This window comes from Triturus cristatus, chromosome 3_2 (assembly GCF_964204655.1).
Source record: "Triturus cristatus chromosome 3_2, aTriCri1.1, whole genome shotgun sequence".
NCBI classification, from domain to species: domain Eukaryota; kingdom Metazoa; phylum Chordata; class Amphibia; order Caudata; family Salamandridae; genus Triturus; species Triturus cristatus.
Genome location: NC_140584.1, coordinates 152009691 through 152036861, shown reverse-complemented (window position 1 = coordinate 152036861; position 27171 = coordinate 152009691). Strand labels below are relative to the sequence as shown.

Genomic DNA, 27171 nt, shown 5'->3' with positions numbered 1-27171 from the left:
TGCTGCCAAATGCCAGTGCAAATGATACCTACTTCCCATCACACTCCAACAAATGTGGCATGAGGTATAATTCCATACTATACAAAGTTGTGTGATAATCAAGGTACTAAATTTGGGTAGCTCAAAGGATATGGTAACGGCCATCCACCATATAGCAAAAGGTATAGAAATACTACACCATTTAAACTAAAAAAATAGATATATCCTGAGCATATTCCAAAGTTAGTCAAAGTTCTTAATGAATCAACACCAAGAGATCTTTTTAATATTCATTTATTTTCCTGAAACAAAGAAAAACTTAACAGGTACCCGTAAATAGCAACGTTACGAGTGGCGAAGTGTGAAAACGGCGTAAAGAAAACTTGAGAGACTATATACCTTGTCTTGTAGAACAGGACCATATTAAATCCTTGGAATTTTGGTATACTTCATTATAGTCGCTATTTAATTTGGACTTAAATGGTCAAACATTGTGTAACATTAGCCCTGAGTAAGAAATAATATTTATACACTATGGGCCATATGTAGAAAGGCAAATTGCGATCGCAAATGCTGAAATTCGCAGAATTTCAGCGTTTGCGATCGCAATTTGGGCAGTATGCAATGTAGGGAACAACAACCCACATGCAAAATAAGGAATCGCTATATTTGCGATTCCTTATTTTGCAAATGCATTTAAGGAATCCCAAATTGCGATTCCTGAAATGCAATGTAGAAAGCACCCAAGTTGTGCTATTTTGGCTTAAGGAATCGCAAATTACCACCAACTTCAGGTTGGTGGTAATTTGCGATTTCTTTGACAAATGCAGTTTTTTGCATTATTCAAAATGCCATGTGGCACACATACATGCCCTTAGGGCATGTATGTGCGCCACATGTGCACCCATGCTCATTTCAGGGGTGCAACAGGGTGTCCTATTGACACCCTTGCAACCTTGAAATTGCATTCTCAATTTGCGATTCTCTAATTGAGAATCGCAAATTGAGAATGTCTTCCTATTCATTCCTATGGGCCTTTTAGCCCATATGAATAAATGGCAAGGTATTCCTTATTTGCGAATCTCTATTAGAAAATCGCAAATAAGGAATAGGTGGGATTCGCAAAATATTTTGCTAATCCTACCTACATTGCGTTTTGCTATTCTCTAATTGCGATTCCCTAAAAATTGCAATTGAAGAATCGCAAAACACAGCCTACCTACATATGGCCCCATGTAATTAATTGCTTTCCACTGTTTATTTGAAGAGTTTTATATAGCGCTGGCTAGACCCAGAGGTATCAGAGCGCTTTACATGAGGATCAGTGTGTTACAGGTTGCTGATGTGCTCTTCTCTAATATAGACAGATGGTGCCATCATGTGGTGGAGTGTTGGAAATAAATGCCAGTGTTAAGAAATAAACACCTATCAGAGGACCTCTACCATCTGATGGACTACTGTTTGTCAAATTTTGTTGCTGCCTAATCTGTCCTCTAAAGGCAAATAATGCCATGGTGGTTCCTTTCGATGTACAAAAAGATCAGTTGATGGCCTTTCACCAACCCTTTTAAGAGTTTTTGTTTATCAGAAACAAACTCCAAAATGGGAGTTTGTTTCAGGAAAATAAAAGAACAACGACACCCTACATCCTGGGAGCTTTCGCCAAACAATGTGAGAGTAATTTTTTTCTGCCCCACGCTTCCAGGTTTTTCTTGGTCCTGACAGACAAAGAAAAAAAAATGAATATAGACCATTCCTTCCTACTCCATTGGACTGTCGGGGGAACATTTCCATTGCTGGGAGGCAACAGGGGCTTTGTCAACTAAAAACTACTGTGGGGGGTAGATTTATGAACTTGTCACACAGTGCAGCACAGCAAGTCACCTTGCTGCCTTACACAGTGTGACAGGGAAATGGCAGGAAAGTTCTCTAAGACAATACAGTGCATTTCTTCCATTTCCCCAGCGCTTGCTTCCATTTGGCAGCATAGCACCAATGCTAGCACCCTTGCACCATGGTGCTGCATGCAGGATTGTTTTTGTGTGGGAAGGGGCATATTCCTGCACAAAAACAATCAGGAGAGGCATAGTCCTCTTTCTATGTGTGCTACAGAATGTAGAACACATAAAAAGAGGAAGTAACAGGGAGAAATAAAGATATTTCTATTTGTTATGTCTCACCTGGGAAGACGTATCTTTTTGGTACATTCCCAGGTTTACCAGTTCTGACAAATCTGAGAAAGTGTCAAAAACCATGGGAGGTGCATGGGAACTCCCACGCAACACCCATGGAATGCCTTCCTTGTGCAGAGTAATTGCAGTGATTTGCGCTGTGTCGCTTTTCTCTAGATTCATGGAGCCACTCAGGATCTCGCAAAGTGGCCACTTGTCGCTTCGTAAATCTCATTTAGGACTTGCGTCGCGCTAGTACTACCTTGCCTGGTGCAAGAGGGACCCAACTCTACTCGTAAATATGCCCCTTAAGGTCTGCCTGGCTCTGTTTGAGAAAGGTGAACCCATGGTTCGGCAGACAGGGTAATCATTTGTATTTCTGACAGAGTACCCTGTCTGCCAAAACCTAAATCGGGCCCTAAGGGCTGGTACTGATCACCAGCAAACACTTGCCAAATTAAGTGCTGTGTTATTTGCATATACCTTTGTATTACTTTTCTGTTTTATTCAAATTACATGGCTGCCTCCTTGCATGCCACCAGAAAGAAATTTGCATAGGAATCCGTAAGGTGAGACTGGTGATCGTTTTCAGGTATTGTAAATATCTTCAATCTTGTGATGGTGCACCCTGCTCCAATCACTGCTTTTCTCACTGATTCCTCATCCAGTTTCAAACAGAAAAAGGTTTGACCCCCAACAGTGTAGAACGTATCACCAAGTACCCCTACAATCACTAAATGTCCCCCAGTTCTTAAAAGCGAGGTGATATTTTTCATGGCAGTGCAGTAGGCCTTGTAGTCTTTGCATGCAGTTTCCAAACACAAGGATGTGATCAGGCAGTCGGCTGGAGGCAGCACAATGGGGTCCAATGGATATCTCTGTGTAACATCACATTTTAGAACACGGCTGACTCTTTTTCGTAACTTCTCTTCTTTCTGAAGCCACTTTTCCCTAACAAAAAGAAACAGAGGCAAAGTGTTATTTAATGAAGTATATATCACAAACAATGTATGATATTTGTTTAGGGTGGTTGCCACTAGGTTCAAGCGTGCTAGCTTAGCAGAACACAAATAAGCCCAGCTGATCTAAATGAAATGAATCTATTGACCTAATTTATCATCGTCTTATTTATTAGGATTTTAATGTAAAGAAAGCAAGTCTTCAGTGAAAAGAACCATACTAGAAACTATTAGAACTTAGAAAGCACAACTATTTTAGGATCCCAATATTATATCATTTTGATGGGAGTGACAGGAAAAGCGTTACCCGAATAGTCTAAATCTAGTAGTTTTTTCCTGGTTTATGGAATTATGTAGTACCTGCTTACTGCTACAACATTAGGCGAACAATTCCAGGGACCTAAGGCGAGGTGGGCACATTATCGTTTTGTCGAACTTGGAAATATAGGTCACTAAAGGTTGCCAATGGTTGTACAATATATCTCGAGTTCCTGTTGCATGGCAGCTTCTGCATTGTAAAGATGTACATTAGAGACTGCATTCATTGGGCGCATCCTGTATGGAACATATCAATATATTTTGTGGTCGGCTAGAATATCCTGCGTCACAGTCCCTCGAGCCCAATATGAGTACTCCTAGGGTTTCAGATGTACTGAAGAATGTCACCCTTTATTGTTTCGAGAATGGTACAAATACACTTGCACAAAAACTCTAAGATAGTCATTGTTCCACTTCAAAACTACAGCACATAGCTTTTTAATCTGGATGCACCTTATCTATTCAAAGTAACCAGCGTGCATGCATTGTTAGGAGAACCACTGTGTGGTATGTTCTTGAGACTGCCAGAGCACTGAGCCGAATATCTAAAATTCACTGTGTTAGACCATTTTTAGATGCCTAGGAACTAAAGAAGATTTAGCATCATCCAAATTTTCAAATTACAGTATAACCCATTTGGCAACCCAGTGAGGACCTTAAAGTCAATAACTGGGATCAAATGTCAATCAATCAATCAACTTTATTCGGTCGTATGACCATAAAAGTACAATGTACACTTTTGCTCATATTTTGCAGATTCTGAGATTTAATGAAACATAAAGTGCATGAAAAGTACATCAAATACTTTATTCAATTGGTTACATCCAAAGGTTAAAATTATTAAAGATAAAAATAATAATAACAAGGTCTGGGTAGCCCAAGGTTGAAACTAATTCAATATTTACATACTGGAGGCCCTCTGTCAGATTTACCTCGAATTGCATGACCTAAAAGTCAATACCTAGGATTAATTGTAGGTTTATTACAAATTCTGTATACAAGTTTCAAGAATACATTGTAAAAATACAGAATTACTATGGGTTATCCAAATCATCTGACAAATTCAACCTCAATAGCATAAAGCATACATGGAATTCAGTAAAGGGAATGCAGAAAACAAGAAACAAAATTTGGTGATCACTGTAGGATTTCTAGTCTTCTTGCCTATACATGAGCAAATCATAATGTTCCTAAACTAAGCTGTGGAGTAACGAAACTTGAGGGGGGCACCCCTGCAAAGGACATGGAGGCCCACTCTAGACTCACTCAGGAACTCTAAGGCCAGGGTACTGTACTGAGGGGGTATTCGCATTGCAGGGGCGGTGGAGTCCTTTTTATTCCACTGAAACTAAGCATCAAATTTACGAAACCCTAAGTTGATTCATAAAACAGGAAGGTGTCAGCATTGCAGAGACTTCTGTGGAAGTCTCCAACATCAAGAGTATTGCACATCATAAAGCTACACAACAGAAGTATAGCAAAGAGGTTTGTATCCCTCTGAGTCTGAAGGGAATCTGACTAGAGCTAAAATGTGACCACTAATTAAAACTTCACAGAACATTCGAGAACCCCAACGTGTGTTGGAGAGGAAATTTCATGTAATCTTTAGAGACCTGAGGGAACTGGCTATTACACTTTCTGAGAGCAAAATTAATAAACGTTCACCAAGTACACGTTACAGAAATGATTATAAAAATAAGAATATTTTAGTTACTGCATCTTAAAAGCATGCAGAAAAAGGTATAGATGGATATCATGCATAAAAATGATATAGACTGTAATTTACTAAAAGAATAGAACTATAGTCTATTAACGTGTGCTAAAAAATGTGTAAATGGTGAATCCTCACGTTATGGAGTTTATCTCTAATCATACTTTACTATCTACTAGTTAGTCATCAAGATTTAGATGAATATGATGACAAATTCAATTTAAATGTTATTTTCCTATGAAATGTGTGCACCAAAATGAGAATAAAATAATAATTTACACATATTCCTAAATAATAATGTATTCATGAAACTTTCATAGATTCTGTTTTATATATGTGCCTCTAATACAACATCTTGAAAATGACATTTTTAAATACATTTACAAGTTAGTACTTTCGAAAATGTATATGTCTGTAATACTGTCATATATTATTTGTGAACCATACTAAATGATTTCAAGTACATCAACGTTATACTAGAGTTATAATGTTCTATATTTCTTATGAATGTATGCTTATTAATCAGATATTTTTTACATTATATTTACTCAGTTAATTGTAGGCCTGATGGCATATGTGAAGTATTTTGTCTTGCTGCATCTACTGATATGGAGAGAATTCCTCAGTATAACAAATAACGTGAAACAGTGTTTTCTTTCCTGAATTCTCAGATACTTTGCCACATTTCATTGACACAATCCTGAACAGCTGCCTGGGAAACTGTTCTCTTGAATGTGTCTATGTGCTTTTGCTGAAGGAGATTGTTCTACTGTTTCATACACTGGATTTCTTAAGAACTCCGTAATTGTCCAACCTTTGCCTCTACAATTTGTCTTCTTTATGTCACCTGACACCCATCCGATATGAACAGACCAATAGACTGAGTGGTTTGACCATATCAGGTGATTCCAGGAGGTGTCATCCCCAGAACATTTAGAATATAAGTTTGCTCAATTTAACAGACAGGGGTTGCAGTGCTGAGCTGATCGGCTATTGGAGATGGATGGTGACGGATGAGCTGCTCGTTATCTTCTTACTTACTAATTTCTTAGCTGAACTTTCCTGTGCAATCTTGATTTGCAAAATGCGGTCACACCTGGCTTCCGTTACAAACTAACACATATGATGTGTGTGCTGAGATGTCTTTTCCTTCATTGGGAGACTATTTGACCTGGCATGTTTCGTGTCCCTTCCTGGACTCTTGAGCTTTAGTATTTTATTTCCAATGCCTTATTAGAATCTGACTAAACTATCTTTTACCTGAGTTAGTGATGCACTTGTGGCCCTAAGTTCTAATTACCTAAACTAAATTACCATAATGACTCAGGTATCATGATTGTTTCTCTTTAATTGAATGTGCATTCCTAATTATGAACTAATGACTAGAGGGGATCATATTAGATAGGTCTCAGAACATGAAATTCTAATGTTGTTATTCTTCATAGCTTTAAATGAGCTCCTACTGTGTATGATTCTGGCTCACCTACGTTTCTTTAGGATATTTGGGCTTGCTGTGATTATCTTTTATCTTTATAATATTGTTGTGAGAGTAATCTAAATTAGTTTGATTTCTAGTTTGTAGTTGTTGTCAAGTTCCTGGTCCTCATTGGATGACTGTTGGGCCCCTTTATATCCAACCCCTCTCTGCACAAAATAAGATCCATAAAAGGGACGTGAGAGAGAGAGAAGTGTGAGATTCTGACTAGTAAATAAGATATTTAACAAAAAAGGTACACATTTTATGAGCCTAGTAACGTTATAGCAATTCTGGTAACGTGTTGGATGGTTTCCTGCCCGACAAAATTAGAATATAGGGGGAACCCTACTAAGTTAGAATATAAAGAGAATTCGTGCTGAGATCCCTATTTAGGATCCAAATTAAAATTTGACTGAGTCCAAAACTCTATGTTCAGTTGAAGGTGACCAAGGACTAGTATTGGAGGAGAACGATTAAGGCGATGAAACAGTGGTGTATCATAGGGTTGCATGTTGCTATTGCTTAAGCTTAGATTGCGGTAAAATGGTTGTGTGAGGTCATGAGAAGTGTTTAGAGCTATGTTTGAGTGATGCGCTTTGTGCAGTAAAGATGAAGTTGTTATCAAGGCCGAAGTGGCCTAAGATCCCAGGATATACACCTACAGGTGGTCTCAGTATGGTATATACTGAGTAAGTCTGTCTGCTGTGGTTTTGAAGGTGCTGTGCGTGAGACATTGTCAGCAGTACCACTAAGTGAAGAGAACTTTCTATTTGTGAGGTTAAGGGATCACGGTCAGTGCAATTGTTCTCAGTGCGCAGGGATCAGTTATAACAGAATGAGGCCGTGTTGGTCAAAACTTCACTTAGAGTTTGTTTTAGAACAAAATGGGCTTGAAGTGTTTATTGAATCTTCTGAGCGAGTGGAATCTATTCTTTCCTCTAGTGGAGCAGACAGGAGTTTTTGAAACACTTGCATTTTGTGAAAATTGCTTAAAGAGAACATGTGCGGAGAATTGTGAAGAAGGGATAGCTGCAGTAATGAGTGAGGCGACATCACAGGATGCCATGTTGGTATTGGTTGGGTGGTGTAATGCATCACTGGGATTGGTTGACAACATCAACGAGTGTTGAGTTGGTATTGGTTGATTGAAACTAAATTAGGAAGTGAATATTGGAATATACAAAGTGAATCATGTGTGACGAACAATATTAACATTGAGGAAAAATGAGGCTTTTGAAAAACTTAAAGAGTTTGATTTTGGGAGATGTGCTGGTGCCCACGAGCGAAGGGGTACCGATACAACCTAAGGGCAGCCAAGCTTTATACATGACACCGTAGAGAGGATATCACACATGTACATGGCTTGAGATGTGGATGAAATACAGTGAGAAAGATAGACCTTTAGCTTTTCCACAGTATGGAACATTTAACATTTGAATTTGCAAAGAACCTTATATGAGATCAATACACCTCCGAGACCTATGCAATCTGTAGCCCTTAGTGAGTGGGAACAAATAGATGTTGACATCTTAAATGAATTATTATTAAATCGTCCACAACCTCATAATGAAGAGCATTCCCAAAGTATAACAAATTCTTATGGAGGGCAAATTCTGAACTTGCCTGTCATTCCATCAAGTTCAGATACACATAATCCTTTTCTACCTGCAAAGGATGTTGCAGGGAGATCAGAAACAAATATTCATACTGTGCGATGTGCACCAGATGCTCTGATCATTCCAGTTACCAAAGGTCTTGTAGTTCTATTATAAAAATCTGGGAATAGAGGACAAAACACACATACTTTAACTATCCCTACTGAGATGAGTGGTTCAGTTCTTAAGTGTACAAATTTGAGTGCAGGACATACAAATCAAGAGCTATGAATTCCAATTCCAGCTAAAGTTCCTAGTGGAACGAATGCAGGCTCAAATGCAAATTCATCTCAACAAACCACTTCAAGTGGGAGGTCTGGACAAGCTTTGACTTCACAAGTACCTGGAGATGGCATGGAGACCCCACGACAGGGAACTCAAAATATAGGGGAAAGAAATATTCAGTTGGGATAACCATATTCTGACGTACCACTTTCTCCATCCACTCCTGTTACAGGTGCAGAAGGAAGGAGTGAAAATGTACTTGAGAACACGTCTGAAAGACAGTTAGGACCTGTACCTCAAGAACTTGATGATTGGATAATAGACATAGCTGCTTCACTATATGATAGGAGTGCAGGAACCCAAGGAACCACTGCTTCAAAAACCAGTAATGATAAGATTCTTGATGTAGCAAAACTCAAAGTAGAACTAGAAGAAATGACAATGGGAACTATAAGTCCGCTAAGATAGCTGCATATCAGCATGACAAGCTACTCTTCATATGTAAAGACATTACCCGATGCGCTTGAAACACACAGGAGACATTTTCAGACTTGGGAAAGAAGTATAGGGTGGACATACAAAGATCAAAGGCACTACAGAATTCAATGACAGAGACATTGAGAATATGAGACCTCTAGGAAGGAAATTGAAAATCAAAGTTTTGTTGACTACACTTAGGAAATGGGAAAAGTTATAAAAGTGGGAAGGCAGATGGGCCAAAAAGGAGAAAGCAACGAGAATCCCAATGCCAAGGATCTCAGTTTTTTAAGATGATGGGGGAGAAAGAGTAAAAATGCTCCTTATGAGAGAAATACGTGGAGGAGCGTATGTACATGGTCCATGGACAAGACCAGTTATAATGTCCCTTACAAACGATTTCCCGAGATTGAGAGAAAATTCCGTTGAATGGTACAAGTAAGTTGAGAGATTTATGAACTGTTGCAGTATTGGATACACTATTTGACATTGTAGTTCTAGGTGATTTGTGGGCATAATGTAATATTACTATAGATTGGCCTGAAACGGTACCAGCTAAACATCCACGTACTGGTGCACAATCACCTGAGGTAATGAAAAAGTACAATCAAGTTAATACCTATTAGAAAGAGAAAATGTCTCTTAAATAAATTGATTGGGTAAAAATTGACAGGTCAGCACAGGAATTGAAGGAGATAGTGAATGCCTATTACGAACTGTTATGCAGGCATTTAAATAATACACTGGAATGGAGACTGTGTCAGAAAAGGATATGGGAAATCTTGTCTTCTGGTTTGTGTACGGCTTAAAACCTGACAGCAATTTGATTTGCTGGCAAAGCAAGCCTACAGATGAAATTCTCCGCTGTGATGAGTATTGTGGAGATGAACTAGAATCTAAGCATAAAAAGCTGAAAGAGAAGCAGATGATAGCTCAACCAAAAGCTGCTAAGAAAGGTTACAGTGGCACAGGTGGTGATTTTGCAAATATGATACAGGGAGATTGTCAGTCGAATACCGGAATGTGAGCAGTAGGTGGAGGACAACAGCAGGGTCTGCCACAACAAGGTAGAGGTAGAGGCATTTCAATCGAGATGATGTAAAAGACTTATCTGTGTCACATTTACTGTAGATTTGGGCATTGGAAGTGTGAGTGTTGATTTTATCCTCTTAATCAGATGAATGGACAAGCTAATGTCCATTGGTACAGAGTCAGAAAACTCATGGGCAGAAAAATCAAAATCCAAACATGCCCCAATCCCCGATGCTTCAAGTGAATGGTCAGGTTCAGAAACAAAGGATTTCACAAAAATGCTCAAGCAGATTCAAATCAAAATGTAGCCTAACAATACTTGATTCAGATTGATTACACAGATTCAGATATGTCCCAATTACGGTGCCTGAGGGGGAAGGAGGAATGCTTTCTTAACGCATCCTTAGAGGTAGACCAGAGTGGTCCCTACGTGGATGGCAAGGTAAATGGGTCTCCAAATCTCATTCCTTGTTGACACTGGTGCTACCTATTCCACTGTGAGAATAGCGGAAGCTCCAAACCTACCCCTCTCGGGAGAAAGAATCCAAGGTGTCAAAGTTTCAAATTGATTAATGTCAAACTCAGTAACAAAACCTATACAAGTCCAAATTGGGTCCTTTGAGATTGCATACATTTGAGTGTGATTCGAAGCCGGTGAATCTGCTAGGATGGGACTTGCATGTGCAAGCTCAATATATTGTACACCAAAGGGCACTGACTTTCATACTAATGATGAAGATATTTTACGAAAAAATATCTAAACAGAATTCTGAAGCTAGAGGATTGTTTCCTCTACTAACAAGTAAATATTTACCACTAGAATTGAGAGATACTGTGCCACCAGAAGTTTTTGGATTTTACTGGAAATGATATTGGCCTAATTAAAGGTGTGGCTCCAGTATGAATTACTGTGTAGCCTAATGTTGAATTTCCAGGAATACCCCATTATAATCTGAGTTCACAAACCATGGCAGGGATTACACCATTTATTGAATCATTGATTGAGCAGGGAATTCTAAAAGATAATGTGGGATGTTCATGCAACTCTCCTATTATGGGTTTGCAGAATCCAAATATTAAGTATCATATTGTACAAGGCCTATGCTACTGTCAGAGGCGTTTACAGTCTTCAACTAACACGGGAGCAGAATGATGCTAATTTCCCAATGCCCCCATCGGAACGTTTCCGCGAGAATAGGTATAACTCTCTACGGGCAAGTGTCGACGGGGGAAAGGGGAATTGGACAGAGAAGAGACAGCCCTGGATATCTTCGTCGTTGTAGAGAAACGATTCTGCAACAATTAGCATTTGTTCACTACACAATTCCTTAAGCAATTAACTTACTGTATATGAGGTAATGAATTAGCTTGTCTTACCAGGAGGTATTCAGGGCCAAACCTCTCTTCTATTTCTCAGTTGCTTGAGTGTGTAACAACTGACTTGCTCTGGCTCTTGCTAACCCTTTCTTCTTCTTCTTTTCTTACTGGAGTGAAGGTGGTGTCGGGTCTTGGAAATAGAATTAAACAGGTGAGTAACGTGAATTTTCTCTGTCGAGTATAACTACACTGCTGTGTGTAACTGTTAACTTACTTCATCTTCTAGCCGTGAGCATGTTGTACTTTTTCGTTGAGCTACAGCCTTAGGAACTGATAACGGTAAGCTAGGCGTAAATAGACTTCCTAGTTTTTGATAACCTTTTTATCTATAATGTCTGAGGTTCTTTTCGCTGTTTAGGTACTATGGTAGATTTACTCGGAAACTCTAAGACTAATGCGCTATCTGTCTTGTCCCAACAGGAATTAAACATGAACAGTGCGAGGAGGGTTTCGCGTTGTTCAGGTTTTAAACTATGAATACTCCAAGAGAGTCTTAATGTATCCTCTGAGAGAGTCTTTTCCTTCTGCGGAATTAACTCAGAATTGTCACCGGACTCTGAACTACTCTTTGTCACTCATGACTAGATTTCGGACTTCCTACTTGTCAGGAATAGGTTCTATATACTATTCAAGTTACTACGAGATACACTAACCTGAGTATGTAAGGTGACCGTCGAAGGATAGCACGACGAAATTCCTCGACGCGACCTACCCTAGCTTCCACGACGGTGAGGTACGTGTTGCTTCGATAATTTCTCTGGTGAAGTGCGCTCGAGAACGTTGGCAGGCGCGCCTCACCTGCTGCGTTAGAATTCAGTAAAGACTAGAACGCCGACCCAAGAATGCGTCAGCGGCCATATTGGAAATCCAGCGGCGCCAACAAATACGCCAACTGAGAGCCCCATGAATTCCATTACTCGGTTTAACCGAGGAGATGATATTCACAGTGGTGGGTTCCGAATTACGCGGAGGAAACCTCCCGTGAACCCTGACAGCTACGTAAATCAGATTGTGATTCCATGTTGCCCTGTGGAACCAAAATTTAGCTTTGATCCTTTTCCAGATTCCATGCAAAGCTGAATGGTTTTCTGTCATCAATTAATTTTTTTTTTTGTTTATTTTTTATTGAAGTACTTTAGTGACATTAAAGCATTACTGATCAACTATACATAGGATCAAATAAAACGAAAACAGATTCAACATAAAATACAGCCAAATATTGCAGGTAAGCATCATCAACCCGATGGAAATCAATCAAAATAAGGTCCCCAAATGTTATCAAATTTTCTTACTCCCCCCACCAGCAGGGCATAGATTTGTTCACTTTTCCTGACTCTCCTCATTTTCTGTATCCACTCTAATTTAGATGGGATCTGTTCTGACCGCCAGTTCTGCAATATCAAAGATCTTGCCACTGCCATTGCGATATACAGTAATTTAACGAACTGGATAGGGATTTTAAGATCCGGATCAAAACCATAAAGCATCAATTTTTCATTTAAGGAGATCATAATTTTATCCCAAGATACCCTAATTTTAATACAATGGACCATTACATGAGACCAATTGGCGGAAGTATACTGTAAACATCTAAAACAGTTTGATTAATAATTTGTATACATTTTGGAAATAGCCGCAGGAGTGCGATACAACAACCATTTCCCAAAGAATAACATTCTACGCCAATTGGCACCTCGAAGTGTATTGAAATTAAAATAGTTAATGGTCCTCCAAACATTCAAAGATAATACATGATTTTCCTGTTCCTGCCATTTTTTAATTGCTTTTTGACATAAATCCGATTCCCTACTATAAGGTAAGTGACTCTTCCACTCCCCAGGTTTCCTTACACATTCATTTATGAAAAGGTCTTTAGCCAATTGAGTTGGTTGATTAAGTTGTGCGATATCAAGTTGTCCCAAAAATTTAAAGATGGTATTGTAAGAACCAACCAACAAAAAGTTCCTCTGAATAAAACATGCCATCTCTATTGGAGTTATCCATACTCCATTTTTGTAAAAATCGATAAAAACTTAAATAAAAACTTTAATAAATCCTGCCCTGGCCCAGTTACCCGTTATCTCAGATACACTTTTAATACCTATTAATGGGAAAATGCTGTACAGTAGGGTTGTTGCGTTAATCAATGGGAGTGAATATCTTTTAAACATAGCAGCATGTTTTTTAAGAAACCATAACAAAATCTTATAGCGGACTAATTTGGGAGATTTGAAAATCTGCGGGGGGCGGTATCTCATTTTCTAAACAAATTAAGTAAAAAAATAAATTTATAAATAAGGTCTGACCTTGGGTTTGATTCCTAAACCTCGACAAATACTGTATAAAATATGCGTTGTAGTAGTCTCTAATATTTGGCAGAAAGAGTCCTCCTTGATCTAAATCCGCGTAAAGAGTGATAATTGCTATATGAGGTTGCTTTTTTGCCCAGAGAAATGCGGAAAACAAAGATTATACCCTGGAAAAATAAGTTCCTGGCAGAAAACAAGGAATAGTGGAGAACAAAAAATTAAATAAAGGAAGAATGGACATTTTTATCAGGGCAACCCGACCCAGAGTCGATTATGGTAAAGAATTCCAACTGGTAAACATTGAGCGGATCTTTAGAAGAAGAGGATCAAAGTTGAACGTATAAAGATCCTTGACTGTATGAGAGAAAAAGACCCCGAGGTATCTTTTCGGTTTAGTATTAATACAACAACTTAAATCGGGATGCATTTCTAGATCTCTACTCCCACACATCAGAATCTCTGTTTTCTTTTTATTGATCCGATAACCCCCTAAGGCTTCAAATTCGTCAAAAACCTTGAAAATCCTTACTTGCGAGTGGAATTCGGGTTTAATTAGTAACATAATATCATCCGCATAGAGTTTGATCTTTGCCATTGAGGGAACTGGGGAAAGAATACTAACACAGTTCCTTATTGCGGCGGCCAGGGGCTCAATAAAAAACTTAAACAAAGCCTCAATTAAATAATGCGTGTTTGTGAACAGTTGCCTACCTGGAATAAAGCCATTCTGATCCAAATGGATCAACTCTGTTAATATTCGATTCATACGCATTAATAATAATTTTGTGACGATTTTATAGTCTATATTTAGCAAGGTAATAGATCGATACGAGTTCGGGTCTTTAGCTTCTTTCCCCTTCTTCAAAAAACTCACCACGCTTCCTTCCCGGAAAGAGTCCGGGATCAGGGCTCCTTCCAGCATCGAATTCAATAATTGCAAACAAATATTAGAAAAAGCACAGAGAAAAATTTTAAAAAATTCAGCAGACAATCCGTCTGGGCCGCAAACCTTACCATTTGGGAGATCTTTAACTACCAATTCTATTTCTTTCAAAAAAAATGGGCTCAACAATATTGATTGATTAGTTTGAGAGAGATAAGGCAATGCACAATTTTCTAAGAAATCTGCTAGCTTTTCCTGATCAATATTATGTTGCTGACTATAGATATTATTATAATGTGAAAGCATTATCTTTCCTATCCCCACCGAATCTACTGTGTCTATCTGGGTCACTGGGAATTTTAAGCCTCTAATCAAATTAGCCGCAGCTTGTTCTCTCACCTGCCAGGCTAAAAACTTCCCAGTGAAATTACTCTCTTCGTATATTTTTGGAGATTGCCTATAAAAAATCTCCTCACTTTGAGTGTAGTAATACGTGGTAAATGCCCTTTTTGCTTCATCTAATTGATGTAGAATAGTGTTGGAGGGGTTCAACTGCCTTGATTCATTTAAAACATGTATTCTTTGTTCCAGGGCATTCTTTTTACATTTGGCTGCTTTAAATACTGCTACATATTTACCTATAATAATTCCTCGAACAAAGGCCTTCATGGCATCCCAAATTATATTGAGGGGAGCCGTTGCAATATTACGGGATACGCAATCACTATTCTCTGATTTCAAGGATGTTACCCATGTTTCGTCATTCAAATATGTTTTATTAAATACCCAACGTTTGGGAGTCTTTAAGTTTTGTGGTAAAGCAAACCCGATGACTAACATTGCGTGATCTGAGAACCCATTTTGAATGGACCTCTGATGCAGCATATTAAGCTGTCTAGAAACGAGAAAAAAATCGATCCGGGATGAAGACTTAAATCTCCCTGACCAGCATGTATATTCTCTTATTAACGGGTCGCAAAGGTCTAAAGTTTTTTTATAGTTAAAAATGACTTTCTACGATTTAGGTTTAAATTGCTTCCTTGATTGCGTGGTATAATCCAATTTTAAATTCATAAACAGATTAAAATCCCCTTCTAAAATTATTTCTCCTACCACCATCAACAAGGATTGAAACAAATCTTCGTAGACTGAAAAACTATCATCTACTGGGGCGTAGAAGCTAACGAACGTGATAGGTCTCAGTCTATTTTTAACTTTACAAGTGACCCAGCACCAGCGCCCTGAGCCATCCTCATCTGTGTGTACAATCTCAGCATAAATGTTCTTATTTATAAATATCGCAACCCCTCGCTGAGATTCAGAAAACGAGGAGAAACCACGATATGAGGCCCATGTTTTAAACATTGAAAATTGATATAGCTTTAAAGATGGGGTATGAGTCTCCTGCAACAATATTACGGAAGGATTTTCAGACTTGATCCACATTTCTATTGCCCACAATTTCTTTTTGTTATTTAGGCCATTCACGTTGAAAGAAATAATTTTCAAACCCTCACCACTAAGAATTTAAAATAAATTACATATTTTACGCGTATGTCTCTCTTTTTATATTTTATAAACCGAAAACCATCTATCCAAAGCAAAATATTTAATAAACATAGCACTAAAGACTTCATTTTTTTAATTTTTTCACCCTCCTCCCCCATCCTGTGCATCCATATCACCCCTATCCCCCACCACCGCCCACGTGACTCCCACCCCACCACCTGTGGCCCTACTTCCCTCCCCCACAACGGCCACAGATCTAACCCCCTAAACCTTGGGTGTCCTGGTATTACACCCCTCGGGTCCTGGACTCCGCCTCCCCCTCAAAAGAGAATTTTTTTTTTTTTAATTCAGCCATCACTTTCCACCCTTATGCCCCTGAGAGATTTCCTTCAGTAAGTCTTGGGCTTCATCCAGGTCTGACAGCATATACTGCTTGCCCTGTGCCAGAACTTTCAGTTTAGATTGTTGAGCAATCATGGCCTGGGCACCGTTAGCTTTAAACAAATGAAGCATTTTCATGAACTCCTTCCTCCTGCGTGTGGCAGTTGCCGACATATCGGAAAAGATCCGGCATTTAGTTGTCTCGTTGACAGAAAATTGTCTTAACTGATATGCTTTAGTCAAAATAGCTTCCTTTATCCGACTATCTGAGAAATTTAACAGAATTGTACGAGGTAGAATAGAATGGAGAAAAGGCTGGGCAGGCACCCCATGTGCTCTGGTTATTGTTAAATCCCCCTCATGATCCGGTATTACTTTCTGTTTTAAAAAGGAGGTCGCCCAATGCACCATATTGTATCCCTCTACCCCCTCGGGAACTCCTACAATACGCAGGTTCGATCTTCTGGTGAAATTTTCCAAATCATCGAGTTTTATTTCCAAAGCGCGTCTACTTCTATCGATTATTTTGACATCTTTTTTAACTGCCGTTATTTGATCTTCCAAGGTAGAGATTTGCATCTCAGCTTCTTGCAGACGGAGTGGAAAACTTGAGACTAAGTCCTCTATCTTCTCCAGGCGCTGATGTATTGAGGCTAATTCAGCTTTTTGGAAACTTTTTATTTCCCGAACTTCATCCAAAATTAAGTTCAACATGTCTTTAACTGACATCTGAATTTCACCTATGGACTCCGTATTCATGTCTAAAACAGGGCTGAGGGGGTCGGCTTACCTTATGGAAGGAGTGTCCATGGTTGATGATGAAGACAGCTTCGTTGATATTAATTGGGCAGTATTAGGATCCAAAGCGGTCGGAGAACCAATTCGGGAAGAATTTTGTGATGCTATTTCAGGTATCATTGTTAGATCGTCCTGCTTTTGCGCAATCAGCAGGGATGAATGCTCATCTTGATAAAGAAACCGAGGAGGTACTAAAATAGTACTTGGTGCAGACTCTGATGCAGACTTGGACGCTGTTTCTGAAGACTGGATATCTGCCGAAGAAGTCGCAGTTTGAAATCCCTCTACGCAAGCTAAGCTATTTAACGAGAGCATACTGGATTTCCTCTCAAACAGGGGGAACTGCTTACCAACCTTCAACCCATCAGCCAATTTGGTTTCGATTTTAACTTCACCATCAGAGTCACACTGAGTGGGAGACAGTGATTCAGGTGGTTGAGCTGGTTGAAAAGCACCCAAATTAGTGCTGAGCTTCCTTGTTCCGGCCCGCGCCGAACTCTCAAGTGTAAAGAGTTGCCCTGCTGGTACCGTAGAGGGTCCTTCTAACTCATCTGAGCTCTCTAGGGGATCCTTATCCATTAACTTGGTCGCGTTCTTTATGTCCATAGGCAGCTGGCGGCGAGTTTTTACTTTTGTATTAATGCGTGCATTTAATAGTTTCCCCATTACTTAAGGGAAGTTCACCAATTGTTATTCAGTCAATTAAATCCTTTTCCTCCTCACCTCCTTCACCTTTTGTTTTCAACAGGAACCGAAATCAGGGCGCCGAATCCCGACCACCTATAAACCAAATATAATTTCAGCTCAGAGCGTCTCGCTCACCTGCTCTGCGCTGTCCTGGCATCCGACGGACTTGGATTTAGTCAATCGCGGGTGGTTTCCAGCGGCAGTAGCGGCATCGCCCACTCCAAGAAACAACTCCAGCGCCGCCAGCAAGCCGACCAACGAGAACAAAGCAGGAGGGAAAAATCATCCAAATTCAAAGCCCCAGCACAGTGTGTCTTGCCAGGAAACGCCTGCAGCTGCGACCACGGTCAGCCTCCATGACCGCCGAAAGCCGAGAAGGAAGGAGGGGGAGGAGCCAAACGCCAGGTGACCGCACGGAGTGTGGGCTCCGCCGCTCAACCCATCAGCCGATCGCTCCCTGTCATCAATTTATGTCAAGCCTTTGTTTCTATTCCATTGCAAGAGGCCATGTAATTTTTCTTTGCTTTCTGGTTTGCCAATCATGTCTTGTTATAGTGCCGAGTCCCTCAACAGTATACCGAAAGCCCTTCAATTTTTAACCAGATCTTGAAAAAGAATCTGGAGTCATTAGTGATGCCAAATGACTCTGTCCTTGTACAGTATATTGACAGCCTGCTGGTAGCGTCAAGTATATAGGAGGCTTGTGTATGAAATACCATTGCGTTACTGAATAATTTGGCAGAAAATGGATATAAAGTGTCACCATACAAATTGTAATTCTGCAAGAGAGATGTTCAATAATCAGCACATCACATTGAGAAAGGTGTCAGAAAGGTGTCGCAAGGCAGAATTACTGTAATTCTGAAAATGAATCCACCTAACATACAAAATGTAGTCTGCATTGCTTTAGGAATGGTTGGCTATTCTTAAAAATGTATTCTCAATTTCTCTCTAACAGAAAACCCGCTTTAAAGGCTTACTCAAAAAAATGTGTCAGATCCAGTGCCCTGGCATGATGAATGCATGCGCTCTTTTATGGCAATGCAAGAAAGTCTTTGTTGAGCTTCAGCTTTAGGAATGCCCAACTACAACAACATTTTTGCAGTGAGCGCAAAGGTTGCCCTTTGTCAGTACTAGCTCAGAGGCTTGGTACTGCACGTAGACCTGTAGCATACTTTTCAGCTACTTTTGCACCTGTAGCTGCTGCCTTGCCAGGATCACTTAAAGCTGTTGCTGCAACATATGTGATTTTGTAACAGAGTGAGAGCATTGTGATGGGATATCCGTTGTGAATGCATGTGCCTCATTCCATTCAGATCTTGCCTACATGTGAGTGAATGCAACATCTCACTACAAGCCGGCTTATTAAATATTAGCAGGTCATTTTGGGAGTGGGCCATTCCAAGTGATTCTAGTAACCACAACTGCTGTCAAATGTGGTGGTCTTCTAAATTGGGTGCATGCTGCCCACACTCACTGAGTCCCATGTCCCCTTGAAGATGCAGTGCCTGTTTGGGTTTCGGATGTGCCAGTGGTTACAGTGAGACAACCATCTCAGGTCATCCAAACAGTAGAGGGGGCTCCAACTACGGTGACTCTTAGCACTGGTCCTGAGGAGGATCCGAGGGAGTCAGTTATTGAGGGTATAGAAGGGTCACACAAAGAAGAGCTGACTAGGCTAGATATTGACCTGAATGAAGGCAACAGTGCAGCTGAAACGTGAGTGGTAAATGGAGACAGTTGACCCAAAAGAACAGACAGACTGAGACACATGCTAACTGAATGTCGAGTACCATATGCCATTACAGAGCAAATCAACAGTGATGATGAGGGGCCATAAGTAAAAAGGTCCAACAGAGCAAAGATATAAATTTGCAAATACACAGCACCAAATTGAACTTGCTTAGTGTCCAAAGATTGGGAAAAATCATACCACACCTTTTTGCACAACAATCCAAGTTACTACGAACTTCCTCGAGAGACTGTTGTGCTTAAATTGAACATTGCAAAAAAAAAAATAAAGAATTCAAATGAATACAAAAGGAGACGGAAGTACAAGCATCTATACAATACATGAACTGAAATAGCAAAGCCATAAGTGGATATGCGCTGTGATAAAAAGAAATTAACGCAACAAGCTCCAAATTTTCATTTGTGCTGCTATGCTACTGACAACTAATCCAAATTTTAACAAAGACGTGAGTTCCAGTTCTATAGACTACATAAATCAAAATCTGGTGTCGTTGAAACGTAAACATTTATGTGCATGTATACTTGCTGCATTTTCTATAATTCGTGTCATATTTCTAAATTTGCCTCATCACATGTATTTAGAAAATACTAAAGCTACTTCAATTCCTAAATCTCCAATAGAAAACAATAACATTGGACTAAACATGCTAGCTGATAAGACTCAACATCAGTGTACTAGTGATTTTTCATTGAATGTTTTTGCTCAGCTCTTATATGAATATGTAGAGGCCATGGATGCCAGGAATTGTTTTGTATGCTTACAGTTGCCCACTTCTGTATCAGAGGGAGTTACCTGCCACCATGTACCTGATACATATGGGATTTCTTGCAGTATACTAACTAGCTTGTTTAATTGCAAAAGACAATGCCAATATTATTATTCTAATTATGACCTATTGTTTTCAGAAAACATTTAAATCCTGTGCCTGATACTCAAACAGCTGAGATGATGGGAGAATTATTTAACACTACTCAAATCTTAGACATTGCATATATACAATTACACAATCTAAGAAGCCTCTTACATAAAGTAGAAAAGGATTTTACAGATTCAATCGAAGACAGACGTAGAGATAGCATGGGTAAAGTTGCAAATCACGCACAAATTCCACCATGGGCTCTAAAAAAAACTGAACTTAAACAGATAGGAACACAGCTTCTATTTTTTAGACTGGCAACATAAAGGGAAGCTATGCATATTAAGGTGGAAAACTAATATATTAATACCTTTGTCGGTTCCAGTGAATGCGATCACACTTTCCAACTTGTGGGTAGTTGAAGATTATATTTGGGAGATGTAGATCCAGTATTTCCAGGTATTTACAACATTTGTGGGAAAAATGGCTATTACAGGCTGTCTAAAAGATAGTATGGATCTTGTTAAATGGCAATCATTTTTCCAAAAATGTATCATGTGGATCAATCTGATGAAACCAATTAAGTAAAACATACCAGATTTAAAAGGGGTGCTAGTGCTGCTGAAATATTAGTTGATATATTCGGTGCCATAATTCCATCAGCTGGGGTGATATTAAAATCTCAAAAAATTCTGAAACTCTCCACTGTAGTTGACAGACTATCAACTGATACTGCAGGGTGGGCTCTTAGCCATAGATACCAAAATGATTGCTATGAGATCTCTGGTGTTTCAAAATAGACTTGTGTTAGACGTCCTCCTCATGAAGGAAGACGGAGTCTGTCGAATGCTGAAGGTTCAACAATGCTGTACCTATATCCCTGATACAAGTAAGTATTTAAAAAATACATTTTTAACATTACCCATCTGGAAAAAGATTTGAGGGGATTATAAGCTGATGGAGCATGGGAATCAATCAGCAAGAGATTTTTGGCAAAGGGAAGATGGATTAATAACTTGAAAAGTGGATTAGTAAAACACATTTTAAGGCCTGTACTAATAATTGCTGCTTGCATACTAATACTAATTACTGCTATCAAAATCTACAGATGCATAAAGACAAAGACAGAAACAAGAGGAGTGAAGAGAAAGAGAGATGAGATTGAATTGGAAGAAAGACAATGCGGTTATTATGATGAAATGAAAGCTCTAAAGCAGTCTAGATTAAAACTAATGAGGAAAATAGAACTCTAAAGTAACATCAGATGAGTTAAAGATAAGAGTATGATAGTTTGATGCCCCATCAAAGAGGAAATTGTTGGAAAGGAAATTTCATTTAAACTTAAGAGACCTGAGGGAACCGATTATGACACTTTCAGAGAGAAAAATTAATAAACGTGCACCAACTGCACATTATAAAAAAGATGGCAAAAATAAGAAAATTTTAGTTACTGCATCTTGAAAGCATGCAGGAAAAGGTACAGTGTGCACCAAAATGACAAAAGAAAAGTAGGTGATACACAATTCTAAATATTAATGTCTTCATGAAACGTTCATAAATTTAATTTTATTGTAACAATATTGTGCCTTTATAACAACATCTTGCAAAATAATTTTAAAATACATTTACACATTAGTACTTTTGAAAAAGTATAAGCCTGTCATATTGACATGTATTATTTGTGAACCACGCTAAGGGCCAGATGTACAAAGGTTTTTTGCATGCGTAAATGGGTTTTAGACCCATTTGAGCCTCAAAAAACCTGTGGCCTATGTACTAATCCCATTTTGCAAGTCACAAATCAATTTGCGACTCACAAAATAGGATTAGCGACTCGCTAGTAGGAAGGGGCGTTCCAAGGGTGTCCCTTCCTAATAGTGACTCCTTAAGCAACGGAGGAATGTTTTGTGACCGCAATTGCGTACATGTACCAATATTGATGTTCCAATATTGTGCCTTTATAACAACATCTTGTAAATTAATTTTAAATACATTTACATGTTAGTACTTTTGAAAAAGTATTAGCCTGTCATACTGACATGTATTATTTGTGAACCACACTAAGGGCCAGATGTACATATGATTTTTCCCAGGGACCACTGCCTGCCCTTGAAAAATGAAACTGAAACGTTTCATTTTTATTTTTTAAATGCATCCTGTTTTTCCTTTAAGGAAAACAGGCTGTATTTAAAAAAAATGCTTTATTTAAAAGAAGTCCCAGATATAGAGGTCTGCTGCCCACAGCAGGCCACCATCCCTGGGAGTGCCAGCCATTCCCAATGGGGTCGCAACTTGCAACAGTCTCATTAATATGTATAAGGCATGCAATTTGCAACCCCACTGGGAATCGCAAACAGCGTCCCAGACACTGTTGTGCATCCCAATTAGCTAGTTGAAAATTGTGAGTCGCAAATGCGACGCAATTTACTACTCGCTAATTGATGGTTCGTACATTTGGCCCCAAATGATTTCAAGTGCATCATCATTATACTAGAGTTAAAATGTTTGATATTTCATATGAATGTATCTTTATTAACCAGATACGTGTTATGTTATTTTAGCTCAATTTCATTTAGGCCTGATGGCATATGTGAAGTATTTTACATTGCTGTATAACAGATAACGTGAAACCGTGTTTTCTTTCCTGAGTTCTAATGTACTGTACCAGATACTCAGCTGCGTTTTATTGATACTATCCTGACCAGCTGCCTGGGAAACTGTCCTCTTGAATTCCGCTGTGTGCTCTTGGTGAAGGAGCATTGCTTTGACGTTTCACACACTGGTTTTCTTAAGGACTGCATAATTGTCCCACATTTTTCTCTACAATTTGTGTCTTCTTAATGTCGCCTGACACCCTTCCTATACGAACTGTCTAATGGACTGAGTGGTCTGACTAGATGAGGTAATTCTAGGAGGTGTCATCCCCAGAATTTTAAGAATATAATATAGCTTGATTTAACAGACAGGGGTTGCGTTGCTGAGCAGAGTGGCTGTTGGAGTTGGATGGTGACGGATGAGCTGCTCACTATCTCCTTATTTACAAACGTCTTTGCAGACTTTCCTGGGCAATTTTGATTTGCCAAATGCAGACTCACCTGGCTTCCATCACGAACTGATTCATATGCTGTGTGTGCTAAGTGGTCTTTACCTCCACTGGAGACTACTTGAACTGGCATGTTTCCTGTCCCTTCCTGAACTCCTGAGCTTGGGTATTTTATTTCAAATGCCTTATTAGATCCTAACTAAACTGTTTTCAATGTGAATTATTGATGCACTTGTTGCCTTAAATTCTGATAAACTAAGCTAAGATACCATTACAACTCAGGTATCATGATTGTTTCTCTTTAATTGCGGGTGCATTCTTAATGAGAAACTAATGACTGGAGGGGATCATCTTAGAGAGGTCTCAAAACATCAAATTTTAATGCTGTTATTTCTCATAGCTTTAACTGAGCTCCTAGTGTGTATGATTCTGGCTGGCGTACGTTTCTTTAGGAGATTTGGGCTTGACGTGATAATGTTTTATCTTTAAAATATTGTTTTGAGAGAAATCTACATGAGTTTAATTTCTAGTTTGTAGTTCAGTTCTCCAATTCCTGGTTATCATTGGATTGCTTTTTTGATCCTTTGTATCCAACCCCTCTCGACACAAAACAAGATCCACTGTAGGGCCATGAGAGAGCGGTATGAGACTTTGATGGGGAAATAAGCTACTTAACAATAAGGCTAAAAATGTTATGGACCTAATAACGCTGCAGCATGTGTCCCAGTGCTTTTCCTCCTTCTCACAGTAAAACTTGGCTATTTCATCTGATACTCCATTCTCTTGGTCTGAACATCAAAACATCCTTGGATTTCTCCCATCTCTATGAATCGAGCCCTCCCTTTGTTCGTTAGAGCCTCTCGTCCTTGCCAAAAGTTGTTCTCCCAAGCCTCACTATCTCTGATACCCAATGTGCCTTTCCGTAACTATGCGAACATGTGAATGCACCTGCAATGAAGAGAAAAACATTGCAACCAATGCAACTTTCATGTTGAAGGTTTACCATTAGAATCCAAAAGCTTAAGGCCTTTGGTCAACTTAATGTAGCAAATCACTTCAATACGCATTTTAAATGCATGACCATAAAATGATTTCAAGACTTTTCAAACAAATACATAACTATGTATATGATATTAACAAACTTACTCAAGCTACAGAAAAGTATATATATATGAAACTGCAATTTGGTATTACCATAAGAAAAAACATTAGCATGCACACTCATGTTAATATCTAATTTATACAACAAATGCACCTTCAGTATTTCAATCAAATATACCACTTTACATTAATGGTGTTAAAGCACATAAATATAAAGTACTGCATGAACGTATATACAGTTTATTCATAATGTCAAAGGGTAGAGCCAACATTACGCTGCTCCAAGCCCACTCGATCATCAACATGCTTCACAAGTGTCTTGCTGATATATTTTGATACTTCCATCTGTTCTTCCGAACAACTCAACAAGGATGCAGTTAATCCATTAGATGAGATTCCTTGTTTTCATGTTATCCGGAATGAACGCCTCATATGGCGTTGATGGAAAGATTTCTGCTGGTTTATTGGTAAGATGTAATACTCAACGGTAAATCTGCAAGTAGTGCAAACGTTCCCATTCTGCGACGCTAAAGATTAAAATGTTTGAGGACCATTTTAATCGTAATGCAATCTAAAAATTTAAAGGATGGTCTTTTAATCGTGATGCACATAGATTTTCCTTGGTCTTGAGTGTCCCAAGAGTTAGACCAGGTAATGCAAAGCTCCCACTATCATTGCTATGATCAATCTGTATTCATTTAGTAACCATGACCATTTCTTCAGGAGTGTCAGGTGCATGGCCTGTTCAATTTCAAAATATCAGGGGCTGTTAGCCCATTCAGTAATTGAAGCTGGCACATATCTATCAATAGTGGAGCAAGTACGTTGGCACCAGGGCCGAAAGTCCACAGGCGTCTACTGAACCATTATTCTTGCATAATTTTACTATGAAAACAGCAGTCAGGTGCCAATTTTCCTTGATTGCAAAAGGGTCCATGGAATCCTTGCTACTCTAATGCCTGGACGCCATTAAGGCTTCAAGAAATACTCACAGTGTCCATAGCCATATGACTAAAAAAAATTCTGAAAGTCAAGAGACTATCTCTTAGAATGAGATACCTAAGGTACAGCATTCTAATCATAATGATTGTGTTTATCTTTCCAATTCACAAAATAAAATGCAGTCTCTTTCTCCACAAAGTCAACTATCATTTCCTTCATAAATCTTTGCAATAATAGCACCTTTGTTTGTGTTAGTGAAGTAGTCTACAAAATATTTAAGCATTTTTTGACCATCAGAGTGGAGTAGTTGTCTTGAAAAATGTACCCGCCCATAATCTATTAATATATTCAAGATTTTTGATTTATTTTGATTTATCAGAAATCTGGAAATGCATACATTTCAAATCTCAGCTTCAGAAAGGTCTCTACTTCCCAATAGATTGCAGCATGGGAACTCTACATCTGATGAAGTCGTTAGACTGTTATCTATGATGAAGATTTTTTTTCCTTGTACCCGTAATTGTTATTTCATAACATTATGATAGATGAATTCTTAATGCTAAATCAAGTGTGAAAAATGAAATTCACATTAAATGACAACCACAATGTAATATGCAGTTACTGAAATCAGACACCTGTGAAATGTTTTGATCTGCCATGTCTGAGTGCTACTTCAATATTCTTTTATATCTTTCACATTTCCTTTTCTGGGTAAAGTAGTTTACATAGGAGTTACTTTCTTGCTGAAATAGTTATTTTACCACCTGAACTGTTCTCAATCATTCAAAGTAAGCAACATTGAGTGCGGTTAAGTACCCTTAAAACTCTTTGACAAAATCAAGGCATCATCAAGTAAAGCGAGTACCTCCGTGAATATTTAACTGCAGTAATTATTTAAAGAAAAGGAGAACACCTCAATAAACAATCATGAATATTTTAAAAATGAAATCTGCAATTATTGCACCTCTTGCTATTCATTTGGGATCTTACTGAAGGCAGCCTTGCTTAAGGCACCTGTGAAAAGTTATGTTCTGCTTTGTTTGAATGCTACCACAATCTGTGCTAATGTCTTTGTGGTAGCACCTTATGAGGGCACTTGTCTGCACCAGGTAGATTTTTGGGTTTGATCCCTTAATACAACTGTATTGAGGAATATTACCATTTGAATTGTTCTGTAGTGAATATAATTTATTGCAATGCATATTGTTAACATATACATTCACTGAAAAAAAGGTTAAAGTCAGGTTCTTGTTAGGGGAAAATGTCAGTTAAAATGTAGCGCTTTACCTCGTAACATTTTACACACACACAAAAACACAGGGCAGCCCCTCCATAATGGTGGAGGGGCATCGCTCCATTCGGCAGAGTCAATCATAGAAAAATAAAATGATAATGAAACAATATCATTTGATTTTCTTTGACTGATTCTGACATCTATGCAGGGCCGGGCCTGGCCATGATAGGCCGGTGGTGGCACTATGAAGTGTGCATGTATGTATGTTTGGCCGGCCGTCCTAGGACGGCCAAA

General features: G+C 38.9%; 1 protein-coding gene across 1 annotated transcript in view; it reads right to left on the bottom strand.

Moving 5' to 3' along the window:
* Window positions 1-257: 257 nt before the first annotated feature.
* Window positions 258-27171, bottom strand: part of LOC146856922 (indolethylamine N-methyltransferase-like) — a 137614-nt gene continuing 110700 nt past the window's right edge. Inside the window, exon 3 of the mRNA XM_085647390.1 lies at window positions 258-3101. Within this exon, the coding sequence (XP_085503516.1) occupies window positions 2663-3101 (439 nt within the window). The 3' untranslated portion in view covers window positions 258-2662. The remainder of the gene's footprint in view (window positions 3102-27171) is intronic.